The sequence below is a fragment of the Gobius niger genome, assembly GCF_951799975.1.
Source record: "Gobius niger genome assembly, chromosome: 9".
Taxonomy (NCBI): domain Eukaryota; kingdom Metazoa; phylum Chordata; class Actinopteri; order Gobiiformes; family Gobiidae; genus Gobius; species Gobius niger.
The window spans coordinates 23,805,225-23,820,946 of NC_136860.1; the positions used below are offsets into that span (position 1 = coordinate 23,805,225).

The 15,722-nt window shown below is 41.1% G+C and overlaps 1 protein-coding gene across 1 annotated transcript in view; it reads left to right on the forward strand.

Annotated features, from left to right (window-relative positions):
* The window catches only part of LOC306967925 (aryl hydrocarbon receptor-like), a 28,914-nt gene that overhangs the window by 12,427 nt on the left and 765 nt on the right, over positions 1 to 15,722 (forward strand). Inside the window, exons 3-9 of the mRNA XM_079563127.1 lie at positions 8,761 to 8,909; positions 12,457 to 12,546; positions 12,614 to 12,847; positions 12,933 to 13,135; positions 13,223 to 13,332; positions 13,445 to 13,586; positions 13,701 to 15,429. Of these exons, the coding sequence (XP_079419253.1) occupies positions 8,761 to 8,909; positions 12,457 to 12,546; positions 12,614 to 12,847; positions 12,933 to 13,135; positions 13,223 to 13,332; positions 13,445 to 13,586; positions 13,701 to 15,429 (2,657 nt within the window). The remainder of the gene's footprint in view (positions 1 to 8,760; positions 8,910 to 12,456; positions 12,547 to 12,613; positions 12,848 to 12,932; positions 13,136 to 13,222; positions 13,333 to 13,444; positions 13,587 to 13,700; positions 15,430 to 15,722) is intronic.

A 15,722-nucleotide genomic window follows, 5' to 3' on the forward strand; every position in this document is an offset into this window, starting at 1 on the left:
GTAACACTGAATCATGTGTTATAATTTTTGATGTAATTTGGTATGTGGGACACACAGGGCATCTTCGTGAAGCCCCCTGCATGGGTTAGAGGGGAGATGTAGGAACAGTCAATGAATGAACTGTGTATTTTGAATACAATTAGTTAATTACACGTCCAGTAGTATTGACATATGAGAGAACACTGAAATATGAATCCTTAACTAGTGTAAGAATCACATGCAAACTGTCTCAACTGGAGTAGAATGTGTCGTCTCATGATTGGAAGGTTGGGGGTTCGAATCCCAGTTCCTGCAGGTGCACACTGTCATTGTGTCCTTGGTAGGGCTGAAAGATATATTGTTATTGTATCGATATCGAGATATGAATATTCAACACTGCACTCTTTTGTATTAAGATGTTTTTATTTTTCTGAGAAATGCTTGGTTTTCACCGATCCCTTAGTTATATCGTATCGTAGCAATATCGAGATATCTGCCATAAATATCGAGACATGAAATTTTGTCCATATCGTTCAGCCCTCGTCCTTGGGTAAGACACTTCACCCACTTTGCCCCCAGTGTCTGCACATGTTGGTGTATGAATGAGAGTGTGAATAGCTGAGTGGTTCCTTGATGTGAAGCTCTTTGTAGTGCCTAATGTAGGTGGAAATGCACTTTATAAGTCCATTTACCATTTACTAACAGAGTTAGCAATTTTTATTCATGACTCCATAAACAAAGTTTGACTGTAGATTACTTTGTATTACTTAACCTCCGCTTGAACCAAGTGCCTTATCTCCGGTTCGGATTTACCCAAATCTAAAAGCGTCTCGACTGGAGAGCAACACTGTAATGCCTCATTTGAAAACTAAGGCCTACAAAAGTGATTGTAGCTTTGTGTCACGTTTTCATCACATTTTTGAAGTGTTTTTGTCCTTTTTGTCTCTTTTTTGTCCTTTTTTTGTCATGTTTTGTTGGTATTTGTTGCTTTTTTTTGCGTTATTGCCACACTTTTTAGCACTTTTTTGTTATGTTTTTGTAACTTTTTTGTAACTTTTTTGTTATTTCTTTTTTGCGTTTTCATCCTCCTTTTTGTTTCTATTTTGATGCTTTTTTTCAGCTTTTAGATTCGGGTAAAGCTAAACAGGAGAAAAAGTGGAGGTGGGGGTTAAAGTTAAGGATTTTGCGACCATTCATATTGCAATGTTGATGTGATTGTGATTAAACTTATAGCCTACTTTGTGCTTGGTGAGAATAAATAAGTGTATTCTTAAATATTTCATTATAATGACAAAGGAAGCCAGAAACGTGTACAAATATTTAGATACATGGAAACATGTAAGAGCACATAAAACACCCAGAATAGATCACCACACTTTCCATGTTTGCCATTCTATCCATAATATAAGGTAAAGTCGATACAGTAGATACAGCTTTTAAACCTGACCATATCTCATCTATCACCTCATTATTGTCCGATATGGCAATGGGACATGTTCACAGAATGACAGCCACGACTCAACTTTCAGGATTTCGTGAGAACGCAGGCAACCGCTGGGAGACAGATTTAATCATGTTTTCATTTTTTCCAATTTCCATTCTGTGGAAGGTTTGTTCTCAGCCTCTCTTCAGCTTCAAAAACCACAGCTACAACTCCAGCTCCCCTCCACTCTGTTCTCCCAGGGCCTGTGTGTGTGTGTGTGTGTGTGTGTGTGTGTGTGTGTGTGTGTGTGTGTGTGTGTGTGTGTGTGTGTGTGTGTGTGTGTGTGTGTGTGTGTGTGTGTGTGTGTGTGTGTGTGTGTGTGTGTGTGTTTGTGTGTGTGTGTGTGTGTCTCTTTCTCTCCTGCGCGCTGTCGATAGCCCACCAAAGCGCTTTGTGACATTTACGCCTGTCCAAGAATGTCTTTGTTTGTTTATGCGCTCAACCAAAATCAGCTGTTGTTGGATGAGGGATCAGAAAAAGACAGAAGATGTACTATTACCTTTGCCTTAAAACCGTGATTATAATCGACTGGAATTTGGAAAGAATCTTATTGTTTGCGATTGTTCCTTGTGCAGCAGTTGATATTACTGCTCTCTGCATGCCTTACCTGTACATTTTTCCCCTTCCTTTTTGGTGCCCGTAATCAACATTAAAATGGATTCTATTGGGAATTGTGTAGCATTTATGTAGTTGTGTAATTGTGTACCTGTTCACACAATGTAAGTGGCAACAATTTTAAGAGTTTGTAATAGTAATAGTTCAAGGTTGTATGGAATTAAAAACAGTTCCGATGAATCCCCCCATTTATTTACCTAGATATTGGTGAGTCACAGGGTGTTTGTGGGCCATTAAGAACATTCACTCATGACTTACAATATTTTAAAGCAGTACTAAGCAGTTTTAAGTCATCCCTTAAAACCAGGCTTTTTAATATGTTCATCTGTTTCGCCATTGTATTTTTGTTTCATGGTTTTTGACGTTATAGTTCATTATGCCTTATTTGTATTTGTATTCCTAGTTTTTATCATCTGTTTGTGTTGTGAAGCACCTTGGGCAGCCGTGGTTGTTGTAAATGTGCTATATAAATAAAGTTGACCTTGACGCTCTCCGTAGTCCCTCTGGGGGTAATACAAGTGTTAATAGGATGATTGGAGGGTCTTTCATCTCCCCTTGGTGTCCCAATACACTCTAATAGAATCACGAAGAAGAAGCTAACAGGCTAACGGGCAAGCGCCACTTAAACAGTATTTACAGCCAAGTTAGAGTGAAATAAATGATCTACAATGTTTAATTGGATGTACAATTTCCCTCTCTCCCTTTGTCTTTTCTGTCAGCGTAGTATTTACTCTCACAGACAATTAATGAATGAAAAACCACAACATGCTACGACACCTGCAGTGGCACTTATGGCCTGTAGGGGCATGAGTTACTTAGTTCTGCTTTAATATAATAAATATGAATAATATGATAGTCTATATGTCTATATGATGAAACTCCAGTAGGACCGACAGCTTACGGTAGACAAAGGTTCTTTTGTTATCATCTGTACTGGAATTATTGGACTTTTCGACATCATTGGGAGATGTTTATGTTTTAGTAAAAAGGCAATGGCTTTTCTTTTAGTTCTCAATGGCTTACTGCTAACACAGTCCCTTTGCTTTCATGGATTCCCTGCCATTCCTGACTGTTCAGTGCCTCCCTCCCTCGGTTCTCTCTCATCTATAAAAGTGAAAGTTGATCAGGTTTTGCGGGACGGATCAGTGGATAACCAACGTTTTATTGGCCGGTGTTTGTGACTAGCTCTTGCCCCTCGTTCCACATCTGCGTGAGAGCAGCGATCTGAGTGCAGGATCTCTACTGGAACTAAATGTTTTCAAATCAAGATAATATTCCCCTATGCATTGCTGGCATGCTTTATACTCTCCCTGTAGCTGGCGGAGGTCCAAGCCGTGACAGCACTTCCTTTAACTCTTAACCACAGTTTGAGAGTGTTTCGGCCTCACACCACATGCCGCTAGTCAAAAAGGCGGCTCTGTGCACAAGGGTCATTTTAGTTCAGCTTTTACACTACTACTTATTGGCGGGGTCATGGCCTTGATTTTTCCTGTCAATATCCCTTTGTTTACCCACAGCACAATCAAATCAAACTCAAAAGGTCACAGTTAGCAAATCGCAAAGACTGGAATTATTTGGGCAATACAGTATTAAAAACAACATTAAAAGTGAAGCAGGGATGTCTATCTTTCAATTAGTTTTTGCATTCTGTGTACATATTCTTATCTAAAGTTATAATAGAGTTTTGTGTGCATGGGTGAGAGTGTGTTTTGCAGAAACTTGAGTGTTTCCTTGAGCTGAGAGACATCAAACATTGATTCGTCAGACTAGATTCCATCTGTATAAACTCTCCTGCCCCACAGCACTTTGACTGCACTTAATTACCCGATAATTAAATCGAGTCAGAATCTTCCAGGCCTTACCTTATTGCCTCATTGGCGGAGATGCTTGTCTGCAGTAAATCCTACATGAAAAGCTCACTCTGCGTTTTACCAATCCCATAATTGCCAGCTTTTTGAAAGGGGGAATCTGCAGTTTGCTGCTAGAAAAGGGGCCTCTTACAAAGTTGAATTACAACGAAGCAAGGAATCTTTGAAGGATGTCTGTTTTACAAGCAAAATGTCTAATTTCAACATCTAGTCATAATGGAAACTTTTTAAATCATTATTTTTGAGTCCCGGGGGGCTTTTGTAGTTAGTCTAGACTTGAGACTACAGACCCATGTCTTGAACAAAGAGACTCCAGAATATTTGGATCATGTATGAATAGTGTCCTCTCAAAATACTCCAGTGGCTCCAGGGACAATCATTTGAATGGCTCGTCTGTTCAAACAGATGAGCATGACCACGGAATTTCCACTCCATTGTTTCAATCACAGCCTGTTTGGAATCGCTTTCGAACCCAGGCCCAACACAAACAAGATTGACCCATATCTATCTCAGCAGGTAATCCATACTTTTCCCTCCCCAACATGGCGCTCCGCATATCTGTCTTTAAGCACAAGTATTATCTGCTTAAATTATATTTTTTCACATTGTATCATCTCTCATTTCTGGTTCAACATATAAACTCTACTCGTCGGTTTATATATATATATATATATATATATATATATATATATATATATATATATATATATATATATATATATATATATATATGGATATATATATATATGGATCAGGAAAAAGGAACATGAGAAACTAGAGAAATACCAGGGGCTCAGAGAAGAGCTGGAGAAAACCTGGAGGGTGAAGGCATCAGTGGTGCCCGTGGTCGTTGGGGCACTCGGGGCAGTGACCCCCAAACTGGAGGAGTGGCTCCAGCAGATCCCAGGAAATACATCAGACATCTCGGTCCAGAAAAGTGCAGTTCTAGGAACAGCAAAGATACTGCGCAGAACCCTCAAGCTCCCAGGCCTCTGGTAGAGGACCCGAGCAGGAGGAAAAAGAGAGACCGCCCGCGGAGGGTGAGGAAGAGTTTTTTTTTTTTTTTATATATATATATAGCTTTCCCCAATGGCCAGGCTCGTAGATCAGTGGTTCTTAAACTTTTCACCCTGAGTGCCAACTAAAACTGTTTGATCGTGAGGTCTTGAAGTACCAGGACTATATTGTGAAATAGCCATTTGCTTCATTTTGATAAGAAAAGTAAAAAGAATCAGTGCAATAATTAATTAATAATAAAAATACTTTAAATAATCCTCATATTTTTGTAATTTCTCACTTATAACATAAGGATAAAACTGGTAATTGGCAAAAAAAAAAGACCTGACAAAACCAAGTAAAGTAAAGCTGAAGTGCTTTATCATCATACAAATAAAATTAAATACAGTATTCATGGTGAATGGTGCATGTGGCAGAGAGCAGCTGAAAGGAAGAGGTCACAACAGCTGCAACTTATGTTTACGATAGTTCTCTACTATAAACAAGCTACTTTCTAACTGAGAGGAAATCAGAGCGATCACAGGTGGTAACATGTATCGGTGAACAGTGAAATAAAGTAAATTGCCTTTGTGAAAAATAGTGAGAGATATTTCCGTTCAGTAAAGCTCCGCCATAGTTATAGCCTAAGTGGCTCGCTATAGTATACAATGAAGCAAGGAAAATCAGCCACTCTCATTCTTAGCCTTTGGACATGAATAAATTAATACTGTGCAGTAGGGTTGAGATGCGTTTTTGTCACGTATCACAATACCCAGGAGTCCATGCGATTTGCATTGTGATACAATACGTTTTTTTTTAGGTTTTAGGTTTATTAGGCAAGACAAGACAGGTCAGTCGGATGTTGCACATGCTGTACCGGTTTATACGTTTTAGCTTGTATTAATAAAGGAAAGCACAAAAACAGTTTCCTGAAGTTAGTTATGAACCAAATCTGTCTTCTCTCTTTAGATCCATCCATATCTTAAGCTGATACAGTGATGCACGTGACTTTACAAAACCCTGCGTAATATGATACAATATTAAATATACTACTATTTTGAAACTATAAAATGCCTCACAATATTTCACAAAGTACAGTTGGAGCGATTATGTACATCTTGTAATATGATTACCCGTTTACATTGGTTATGCAACACGAATCTAGTTGACCTAGTTCTGAGTCAATGGCTACGTTTTGAGTGACACTTTTTATTGTCGTGAGTAAGTAGTGACCTCATAAGTTCCCATAAAAACTGCACTATTATATGTTGTCTACCCTAACTCATTTTGAACGTTGACCTGTGCCATTTTCTTCACCTGGGTTCTTATCTTTGGCTGTGAAACTTCTTGTAGACAACTTTTTGGACCCAGGCTGCACAAGGCTTTAGACAGAGAACAATCCTCCAGGTCTGCTTTGATCTCAAGAGGAGATTGAGGTGAGCTGGTTTCCCGTACAGCACTGGAGGGCGGATCCTGAGGAAAGCAGGTGAAACAAGGATAGAGGAGAAGGGGGGTTTCCAAAAACAGAGGAGACATTTGCACTGCAGCGACAAGCCGCCATTGCACGCTCCGATCTGTTGTAAAAGACAGTCAGCGTTTAATCCTCATGGACAAGTCCATGTGTCACTTCCACAGTTACTCATGAATGAATCTTGTAAATCATTTGAGCTTTGGATTTAGTGTACTTGCCGCAAGGATGATGTCAGATGAGATATGATGCAAAACAATGCATCTTTGTTCTCAGATCTATGATATGTCCATTAGATCTATTCTAATGCTAATGACATCAAACAATGAAAACACTGAAATATATTTTACTGAAGTTATATTGCATGTTGAGTGCCTAAAGCCACAAGGCTGTTTCACGCTGCTCCGTCATGAGAGCAACTATACTGTTGGAAAACTGTCATAAATAAACTTACGTAAGGATAGAGAGGGCTAAACCTAGTTAAATCTATTCTTCAGCTACCTGTATCAAAGTAAAACAGCAATGTCTCCATGGAGATTTGGTTGGTTGAGAGGTACACAGTTGTAAACCTTTCAACTTGTTTTGCAAAGTTATTTGAATAGGAGCAGACAGATGTCTGACTGTAATCGGCTGTAGTATTTACATACAACTTACACATTCATAGTAGAATCATCCTTCTAAGACTAAGACTAAATATATAAGTATAAGTATTTTTTAACGCACTCTCTAAATGCTGCAGACAATGTCTTTTTTATATTATCACAACAGTTGACCGTGCATCATTGCTGAGACCCACAAGAACCACTGGACTCAACATTAAATTTAGCTTTCAGGAAACAAAAGACATTAGGAGGAGGAACACAATGCAGACTTAACCACTCAGAGGGAAAAAACTTCAACCAAAACAAACATGCGGACCCGATGAGGCCCTCGCACTCACGCAAACTCTGGGGGGAAAAAGAACTTTCACATTGGGGATATAGTGGTTAAATCGGAGGTGGACGCCGTTTTAAAAGCAACTATTTCTAGTTTCCACCGGTTACACTCTGCAGCATGAGCCAAACTATTGTGGACATTGTCTTTCAACACTGTCTTTGTACTGAGCTATATGAGCATGTTCAGCCGTGCTGCTCTGAAGAGAAGGGCTGTGTGTGAGATCTGGCTAAGGCCTTTGGGGAGTGCTAAGTGTCTGTAGTGTTTGTAGGGGAGTGTCCGGGGGCCCCTTTCCTCCTTAAAGAAAGTTGCGTGACAGGACTGGACCGACTGGTTGGGAGAGGCCATATCCTGGGATTTTCCTGTAGTGGTTGTCCAGATAAGGGAAGCGCTCTTGTTGTAGGCTATTGCTTACAAAAAAACCCTGGGGACAGTTTCAAAAGTGTTTGTAAAGTGTTCTGTGTGGTGTGTGTGCGGATATTTGAGTCACCAGATTAGCTCCTGTCACTGAGAAAACTTGACAGTGACAATGGACAATTTTGTTTTTAATACTTTTGGAGCGTAGCAACATAAAGTGCAGTTTCACCTTATTCCTTGCGAGGAGAAATCAAAACAAAGTCAAAGCTGTACATATATTGTGGACAAGAATGGGCCTTTGAGCATTGTCGGAGTTGCTTAACCAGTGGTGTGGTTGGTACAGATCACTGGCAACAGATGCCAGTGCAAATCCAAAACAAACAGAGAAATGAATAGTGCCCTTGTGCAGGTCGATGCAGTGTCCTACACCCTGACACCTTGTTTTTATATTTGTCATAGAGGTACTGCTGTAACACACCCCATGAAAAATGCTGTCAATATTTGCATAAGGAGAAGTTTGTCCTGTATCTGGCAGCACTGAAGGCAAAATAGATGGAGCTTGGCAGTGTCCTGTTACTGGGGGTTTATTGTCACCTGTGAAATGGCACAAACTCAGGGATCAGCATTTCAGGAAGAAAAAAGAAAAGGGTGTAGGCACTCCACTTTTGTTGTTTAGGATCAATGGACTGGCGGCACATAGGGCCCCGTACATAATCTCGAGAGTTCAGTCGCACGCAAAGACACATGAACCCCGTCCCATTTGCCAATAAAGAGCTGATTTAAAAATGCCTATTGCTGCTGAATCTGTACAGGAAGCTAATGATAGTGTGTCCCCAGGCAAACTGCCAGATTTCATAGTGCTGTCTTGTGACATTTGATAAGATAGCTATATGAATGAACCATTGTTTAGTTTGGTGCACATTGCTGTATGGTGCATGGTGAACTAAAGACAACAATCCAAAAATGGACCATATATACATGTGTGTCTAATATTAAAAATAATCCAAACCCGTATTATTGCATTGCCTCACTTTTGCTGACAGATATTCTCTGTTTTGCAGCAACTCTAAAAAATGGGAACAACAGCCTGATGCTTCCGGGAGGGAACAGACAGAACGGGAACAGCAGTTTAATGGTGCCTGGACTCAATGGACAGAACAATAACTGCGTGGACATGACCAACTTCTCTGAAGGGGACCTACTCCTACAGGTACTGCAGGATATAGCTGCTATCTATAACAACTTGTCAACGCTACCTGTACAATAAGATCAAGCAACAAACCAGTAGTTCTAAAGTGCATGTGATTCTTTGATCAGTTTTCCTGTTCATATTAAAGTGTTCTCCCATTGCTGAAGTTGTTGGGTCACAGGCATTTTCCAAAAAGACAGCAGATATATTGATTTTGATCATTATTGATGGGCAGCCTTATGAGCAATGCTTGAATCAACAGGGCTGGGAGCAAGAGTATACCATTACACAGCAAAATGATTTATTATTTGTTATTAATTTACACAGAATAAACATTTCAGGTATTTTTGTTTTGAGTGTGTGTTCCTCGTATTCCGTGCTGGAGTGTCACACATTTTCAAACGTGTCGGCACTTGATCTGAGCTGGTTATGAGCTGCCTGACCTGCCCCTCTGACCCCGCCCCTGACCATGGATAAAAATACATCCGACAAAATTCAGACACCCCTAAGGGCAGCACACTCCAATACTATTATTAACTGAAATATTATTTTTTGCCACTAATGACGATACCCTTACCATGTGAACCAGAGCATCTCGGATGGGAGATTTATTGTTCCTGTTTGTGTTTTGCACAATCACAGGAATTTAAATGTGGGGAGTTTCATGTCATAATACCAGCTATTTTCTTCAGCTTTATCCGGAAACATAATACGTTTCCCGCAGCTTCAGACGCTCCAATTCTTCTCTCTTTTTTTTTTTCCTTTTTTTTTAATGCTTTTATAGTATAATCCCCTGATGGGACAATGGGTTACATTACAAAATCTAAGCAGAACAAAAAGACAAACAAAACAAAAAAACCTTACATTTAAGCATCGGAATAGCAGACGGAAATAGAGCTAAAATAAGTATATAGATCAAACATTACATCAATATTATACAGTTATCCTACGGCACCAACCAAGTGCACCCTCCCGAGTTCAGCTTTACCCAAATCTAGAAGCTTCTTGGGGGAAAAAATGCTATGAATAAGTGACAAAAAAGCCACAAAAGACCAACAAACATATGAAAAAAACACAACAAAAGATTGACAAAAAAATTACAAAAATCAATGATGAATGTGATGAAAACGCATCAAAAAGTTGCAGATTGATGACGAAAAAAGACGCAAGGAGAAAACGCGCTCGGTTCAGGCGGGGGATAAGAGGCTAAAAATAATAATAATAAAAAGCAAACAAACTTCACCTTTACATGTACGTTTGTTAAGTGATGATGTCATCATTCTACCTCCAGGTCCAACGGAAGCACTACTCACTATAATGATGCCCTACTCGCTGTAATGATGCCCTACTCGCTGTAATGGTCCCCTACTCGCTGTAATGGTCCCCTACTCGCTGTAATGGTCCCCTACTCACTGTAATGGTGCCCTACTCACTGTAATGATGCCCTACTCACTGTAATGGTCCCCTACTCGCTGTAATGGTCCCCTACTTACTATAATGGTGCACTACTCACTATAATGGTGCCCTACTCACTATAATGGTGCCCTACTCACTGTAATGGTGCCCTACTCACTATAGTGATGCCCTACTCGCTGTAATGGTCCCCTACTTACTATAATGGTCCCCTACTCACTATAATGATGCCCTACTCACTGTAATGGTCCCCTACTCGCTGTAATGGTCCCCTACTTACTATAATGGTGCACTACTCACTATAATGGTGCCCTACTCACTATAATGGTGCCCTACTCACTGTAATGGTGCCCTACTCACTATAGTGATGCCCTACTCACTATAATTGTGCCCTACTCACAATAATGGTGCCCTACTCACTATAATGGTGCCCTACTCACTATAGTGATGCCCTACTCACTATAATTGTGCCCTACTCACAATAATGGTGCCCTACTCACTATAATGGTGCACTACTCACTATAATGGCGCCCTACTCACTATAATGGTGCCCTACTCACTATAATGGTGCACTACTCACTATAATGGCGCCCTACTCACTATAATGGTGCCCTACTCACTATAATGGTGCCCTACTCACTATAATGGTGCGCCTACTCACTATAATGGTGCCCTACTCACTATAATGGTGCCCTACTCACTATAATGGTGCACTACTCACTGTAATGGTGCACTACTCACTGTAATGGTGCCCTACTCACTATAATGGTGCCCTACTCACTGTAATGGTCCCCTACTCACTATAATGGTGCCATACTTATTTTAACCTGCTGTAGATCAGGTGATTAAACAACTGATCACAAAGAAATATTACATTTACTCCAGATTTTTTTTGTGCTTGATTGATCTCAATTTTTATTTCAGTCTTATTATTTTCATATAAAAATTAAGAAAATATGGCTCATAAGGTTAATAATAATAATGTCCATGCTGAATAAATTTAATTAAAAATAGACCAAAATAAAATAAATTTCCCTCTGGGGCCAGGACTCCCCTGAAAAAGAGATTCTTAATCTCAGTGGGACTATCCTGGTTAAATAAAGGTCAATAATAAAATAAACCTCAGCTTAAACAACAAATCAAAACTTCCCCTCTTGTCCCATTTAACAAATAATTACAGTTTTATCTTTGTCCAAACTGTGTCCCAGTAAAGGAGCTGTTAAGCCTTAAACACAGCAGGCCGATAATTGAGATTAATTCTAGATTTTAACACCAATTGGTTATATTTTTGTGGGAATGATTTGGTAAAACAGATAGTGATCATGTGCTGTTTTACTGCCACCAAACATGAAAAAGTTACCCTTGTTTAAAACTTTTAATTTTGAAAAAAAGAAATAAAAAAAATCTGATTGCACAACGTTAAAACCTCACTACGAATGGTTATTGTGTACTTTGAATTGAACTATTATTCTGACCAGTTCTTGTAAATCCAGTGACCAAACCGCAGCCGTCTGTCAGTGTGTCTTTGTGTTACATAATCAAAGCCTGTTGTGCTCATTATGCTGGACATGGTGTGAACATAGACCTGACAAGTGCGCAATAACACGGCGTATGAGCTGCAGGTTTTGTCATGTGGCACAAAGCGTGTCCTGGCTTTGCCAAGAGTCTGCTAAACAAACAGCCTCACCTGTCACAACTTCCTTCTGAATGCAACGCTCGGGATTAACTGCTCCGCTCAATACAACACACCTGGCTCATGCACAAATAAACAATGTCTGACTTAGCATTGATGCACCTGCTAGCCCGGGGCGGCGCACTTATCAATCAGGTTGTGGGACTTTTTCAAACTATTCTCAGTGGGAAGTGTATTTAAGCGTCCTTGTTTATGTTAAATAAGAGTTTTTGATTGTGACAGTACATTGTTTAATTTATTTACCGGCAGATTATTTAGCAAATTGTATTTTTTTTTTTGCCATCAGTACCATTTTTATGTCAGCATGTGTTAATGGTTGTGATGAATTGAATATATGAAGAAATTATACGCATGTTCAATGCTGAGCTGCTGCTTTCTTATTCTTGCTCACTGTTTCTAACCATTTATTGTTGATGTTTGTGACTCATTATATATCTCTGTGTTTTGTTTTACTCTATACAGGCTTTAAATGGTTTTGTGATAGTTGTGACATCCGATGGTCTGGTTTTCTACTCCTCTCCTACTATCAAAGAATATCTGGGTTTTCATCAGGTGAGACGTCAAAGCTATTTTATGTAATTTGTACAAATATAACTTTTTTTCTACATTTTTGTTCCAGTCGGATGTGGTGCACCAGAGCGTGTTTGACCTCATCCACACTGATGATCGGGAACTGTTCAGACAGCAGCTTCACTTTGCTTTGAACCCTCCTGAAGCCGCAGACGGAGCTGAAGGTTGTACTGACAATCCGTCATACAACCCTGACCAACTTCCCCCAGAAAACTCCTCTTTTTTAGAGAGAAGTTTTGTGTGTCGCTTCCGGTGCCTTCTGGATAACTCGTCTGGCTTTCTGGTCAGTGGTCTGTCAAGACTACCATTGGTTAGGTTCACGCTGCCTCTTTAATAATATAAGTTGATTTTTTTTTTCTTCATATTAGGCCTTAAAGTTCCAGGGACGACTGAAGTACCTCCATGGCCAAAGTGTTTTAAGGGACAATGGGACACATATCCAACCACAGCTGGCTCTCTTCAGCATCGCTATGCCTGTGCAGCCATCCACTATTGTGGAGATCAGGGCCAAAATGCTCTTATTTCAAACCAAACACAAGCTTGACTTTACACCCATTGGCGTAGATGGCCGGTAATATTTCTCAACATAGATTTGTTTAGATATAATACGTCATTGCTCAGATTTAATGTTATTTTGTATGTATTTCTTCAATTTCAGTGGGAAGATCATTCTTGGTTATTCAGAGATTGAACTCCGTATGAAAGGATCTGGCTACCAGTTCATCCATGCTGCTGATATGATGTACTGTGCTGACAACCACTTGCGCAGTATGTATTTCTATCTTCATACAAACCAAAAAGCGCGCTACTGCTGCCCTTTTCTTCTTAGAGAGATCGGTGTAATTTTTTGTTACAGTGCTTGTGCCTTTTGTGTTAACAGTGATTAAAACAGGAGAGAGTGGTCTGACAGTCTTCAGGCTCTTGAGCAAATCTGGAGGCTGGGTTTGGGTCAAATCCAATGCCAAATTAATTTTTAAAGGAGAACGACCTGAGTTCATCATTGCTTATCAAAAGGCTTTGGTGTAAGTAGTTTTCTAGACTAGAATATATTACATGCTTTAATTGCAACCATTTTAAAATCACCTATATCACAGTTCTGGCTACACTTGTAACTTATATTTGTCTCGTCTTTGTAGAAATGCTGAAGGTGAGGAATACCTGCGGCAGAGGAGGCTTCAGCTTCCCTTCAGCTTCACCACTGGAGAAGCCCTGCTGTACAACACCGGCCCCACAGTGGACCTGAATCAGTTTCAGTTTAACAACCAGTTCGACAGCAACAGTCAGGACAGTGTTGCCCCGGGCACTCTGGTGGACTGCTTCTTAAAACAAGACAAGTCTTTGTACACTCAGAACATTGAGGCACCTCTCCCTGTGGATCAGGTGTTCATGGACAGTCGCGCGCTGGTCACTATAGCCAATGATTCCTGGCAGGATGATGGGGTATCACCCACAGCAGGACAGCCTGCAGTGGTCAAAGAGGAGTCCAAACAGTCAGTCATGGCCATTATTGATGGACTCGAAAAAATGGCTCAAAATGGAAATTTTGCAGACATGCTGCAGAATCTGGAGCTGCCAAATGAGGAGCTTATGGAATGGGAAAATGCTCTCAAGGCAATAAACCAGGAGGATGGGGAGCTGAGCGGAGATGTCGCAGCTGAACTGGACAATGTGCTCACAAATGAGATCTTCGATTATATTGACTCTGTTCTGTTCAAAGAGAAAGGCGAGGTTGATCCAAGCAGCCGCCCTCCTATTTGTCTCTCTGGAGGCAATGATATGGCAATGTCATATGCTCAGACTGGAGAACCCTCTGTTACTGCACCACAGGTGTACCAGGCTCCTAACCCAGACAGTGCCTTTTCTCCTGTCAGTGGACTGTATGCTCACCAGCAGCAGACAGTGAGTCCTCTAGCACCGGTGAATAGTTTTAATGGCACCCAGAAACTGTCTCACCCAGCTCTTCTGCCTGACATTAACCTGCCGCCTCTTCAACAGCTGCAACTGCAGGACATTTTCAGCGCGGCGATAGAGCTCCCAGAGCTCACTGTGTCTGACGCCTCTGTCAGTGATGCCTCTCTCAAATATGCTTCTAGGCAGACGTCCAACAGCCACATGGGCTGCCCTCCAGGGATTTCTGTCCACCCTCCTCAACCAGGCCGACCTATGCTCAGTTCTCAAAATAATTTGCAAGATCCCACCATGGCAGCAAACAGACAGCTGCTCCGTGGCTCTGTACAGCAGCACAACAGCCTGCCACATCATGTGATTGACATTTTACCACCTCTTGTTGCTTGCAATGACTTAAATTCCATTACAGCTCCAAACATAACTGTTCCCTTTTCAGCCAAGGTGCAGGGAGGCCCTCATTTTGAACCACATAACCCCCACATCCAACAGTTTCCACAGAGGCTGCCCCACTGTGGCATTGCACAAAATGGACATGATCCCATACCGGCATGCCACAGCCTATCTCCTGAAAGCCAAACATTTCCACATGCTGGCCATCTGCCCAAGAGTGTTAATGGACTGAACCACATTCAGCAGCAGGGAGGGCTGGCATGTGGCCAGGCAGCTTCTCACAGCAGCTGCATGTTCGACCAGGCTTTTTCCTCCAATCCAGCAGGGGGTGACAGCTTCACCTTCTCCGGCTCTTTGAGCCTGAATGGCAGTGACTCGTCTGTGGACCAGACTACACCTCAGAACCCCTGCTACTTCCAGTGGAGGCACAGTGAGCCTGTGGTGGGCACAATGGCTGTCAACCATGATAACGTCAATCCCACCCCAATGACTTTCACAGGCAACATGCCCACTTCAGAGCATGGCCTCATCATCCAGCCATACCTGGAGTGCCAAAATCAGACACAGGTAATGTCACTACATTTGCTCCTACAACACTGTGAAATCTTAAAGGGGGGATATTATGCAAAATCAACTTTTCAAGCTTTACATCATGTTATTATGTCATTCCCTCATTAAAAACATGCCTGAAGTGTTGCTTTGGCACTTTTACGTATTTTTGAGTAATCTGTAAAAACTCTGATGGCAGCCATTTTAGGGATAGCTTTGCCTGAGTCCTCCTAGGAACGCCCCCACCTCCTGGAGACGCCACCGACCTTTCGTCACCAGCCGAGTAACCAACCACTGCTCCTCAGCAGAAC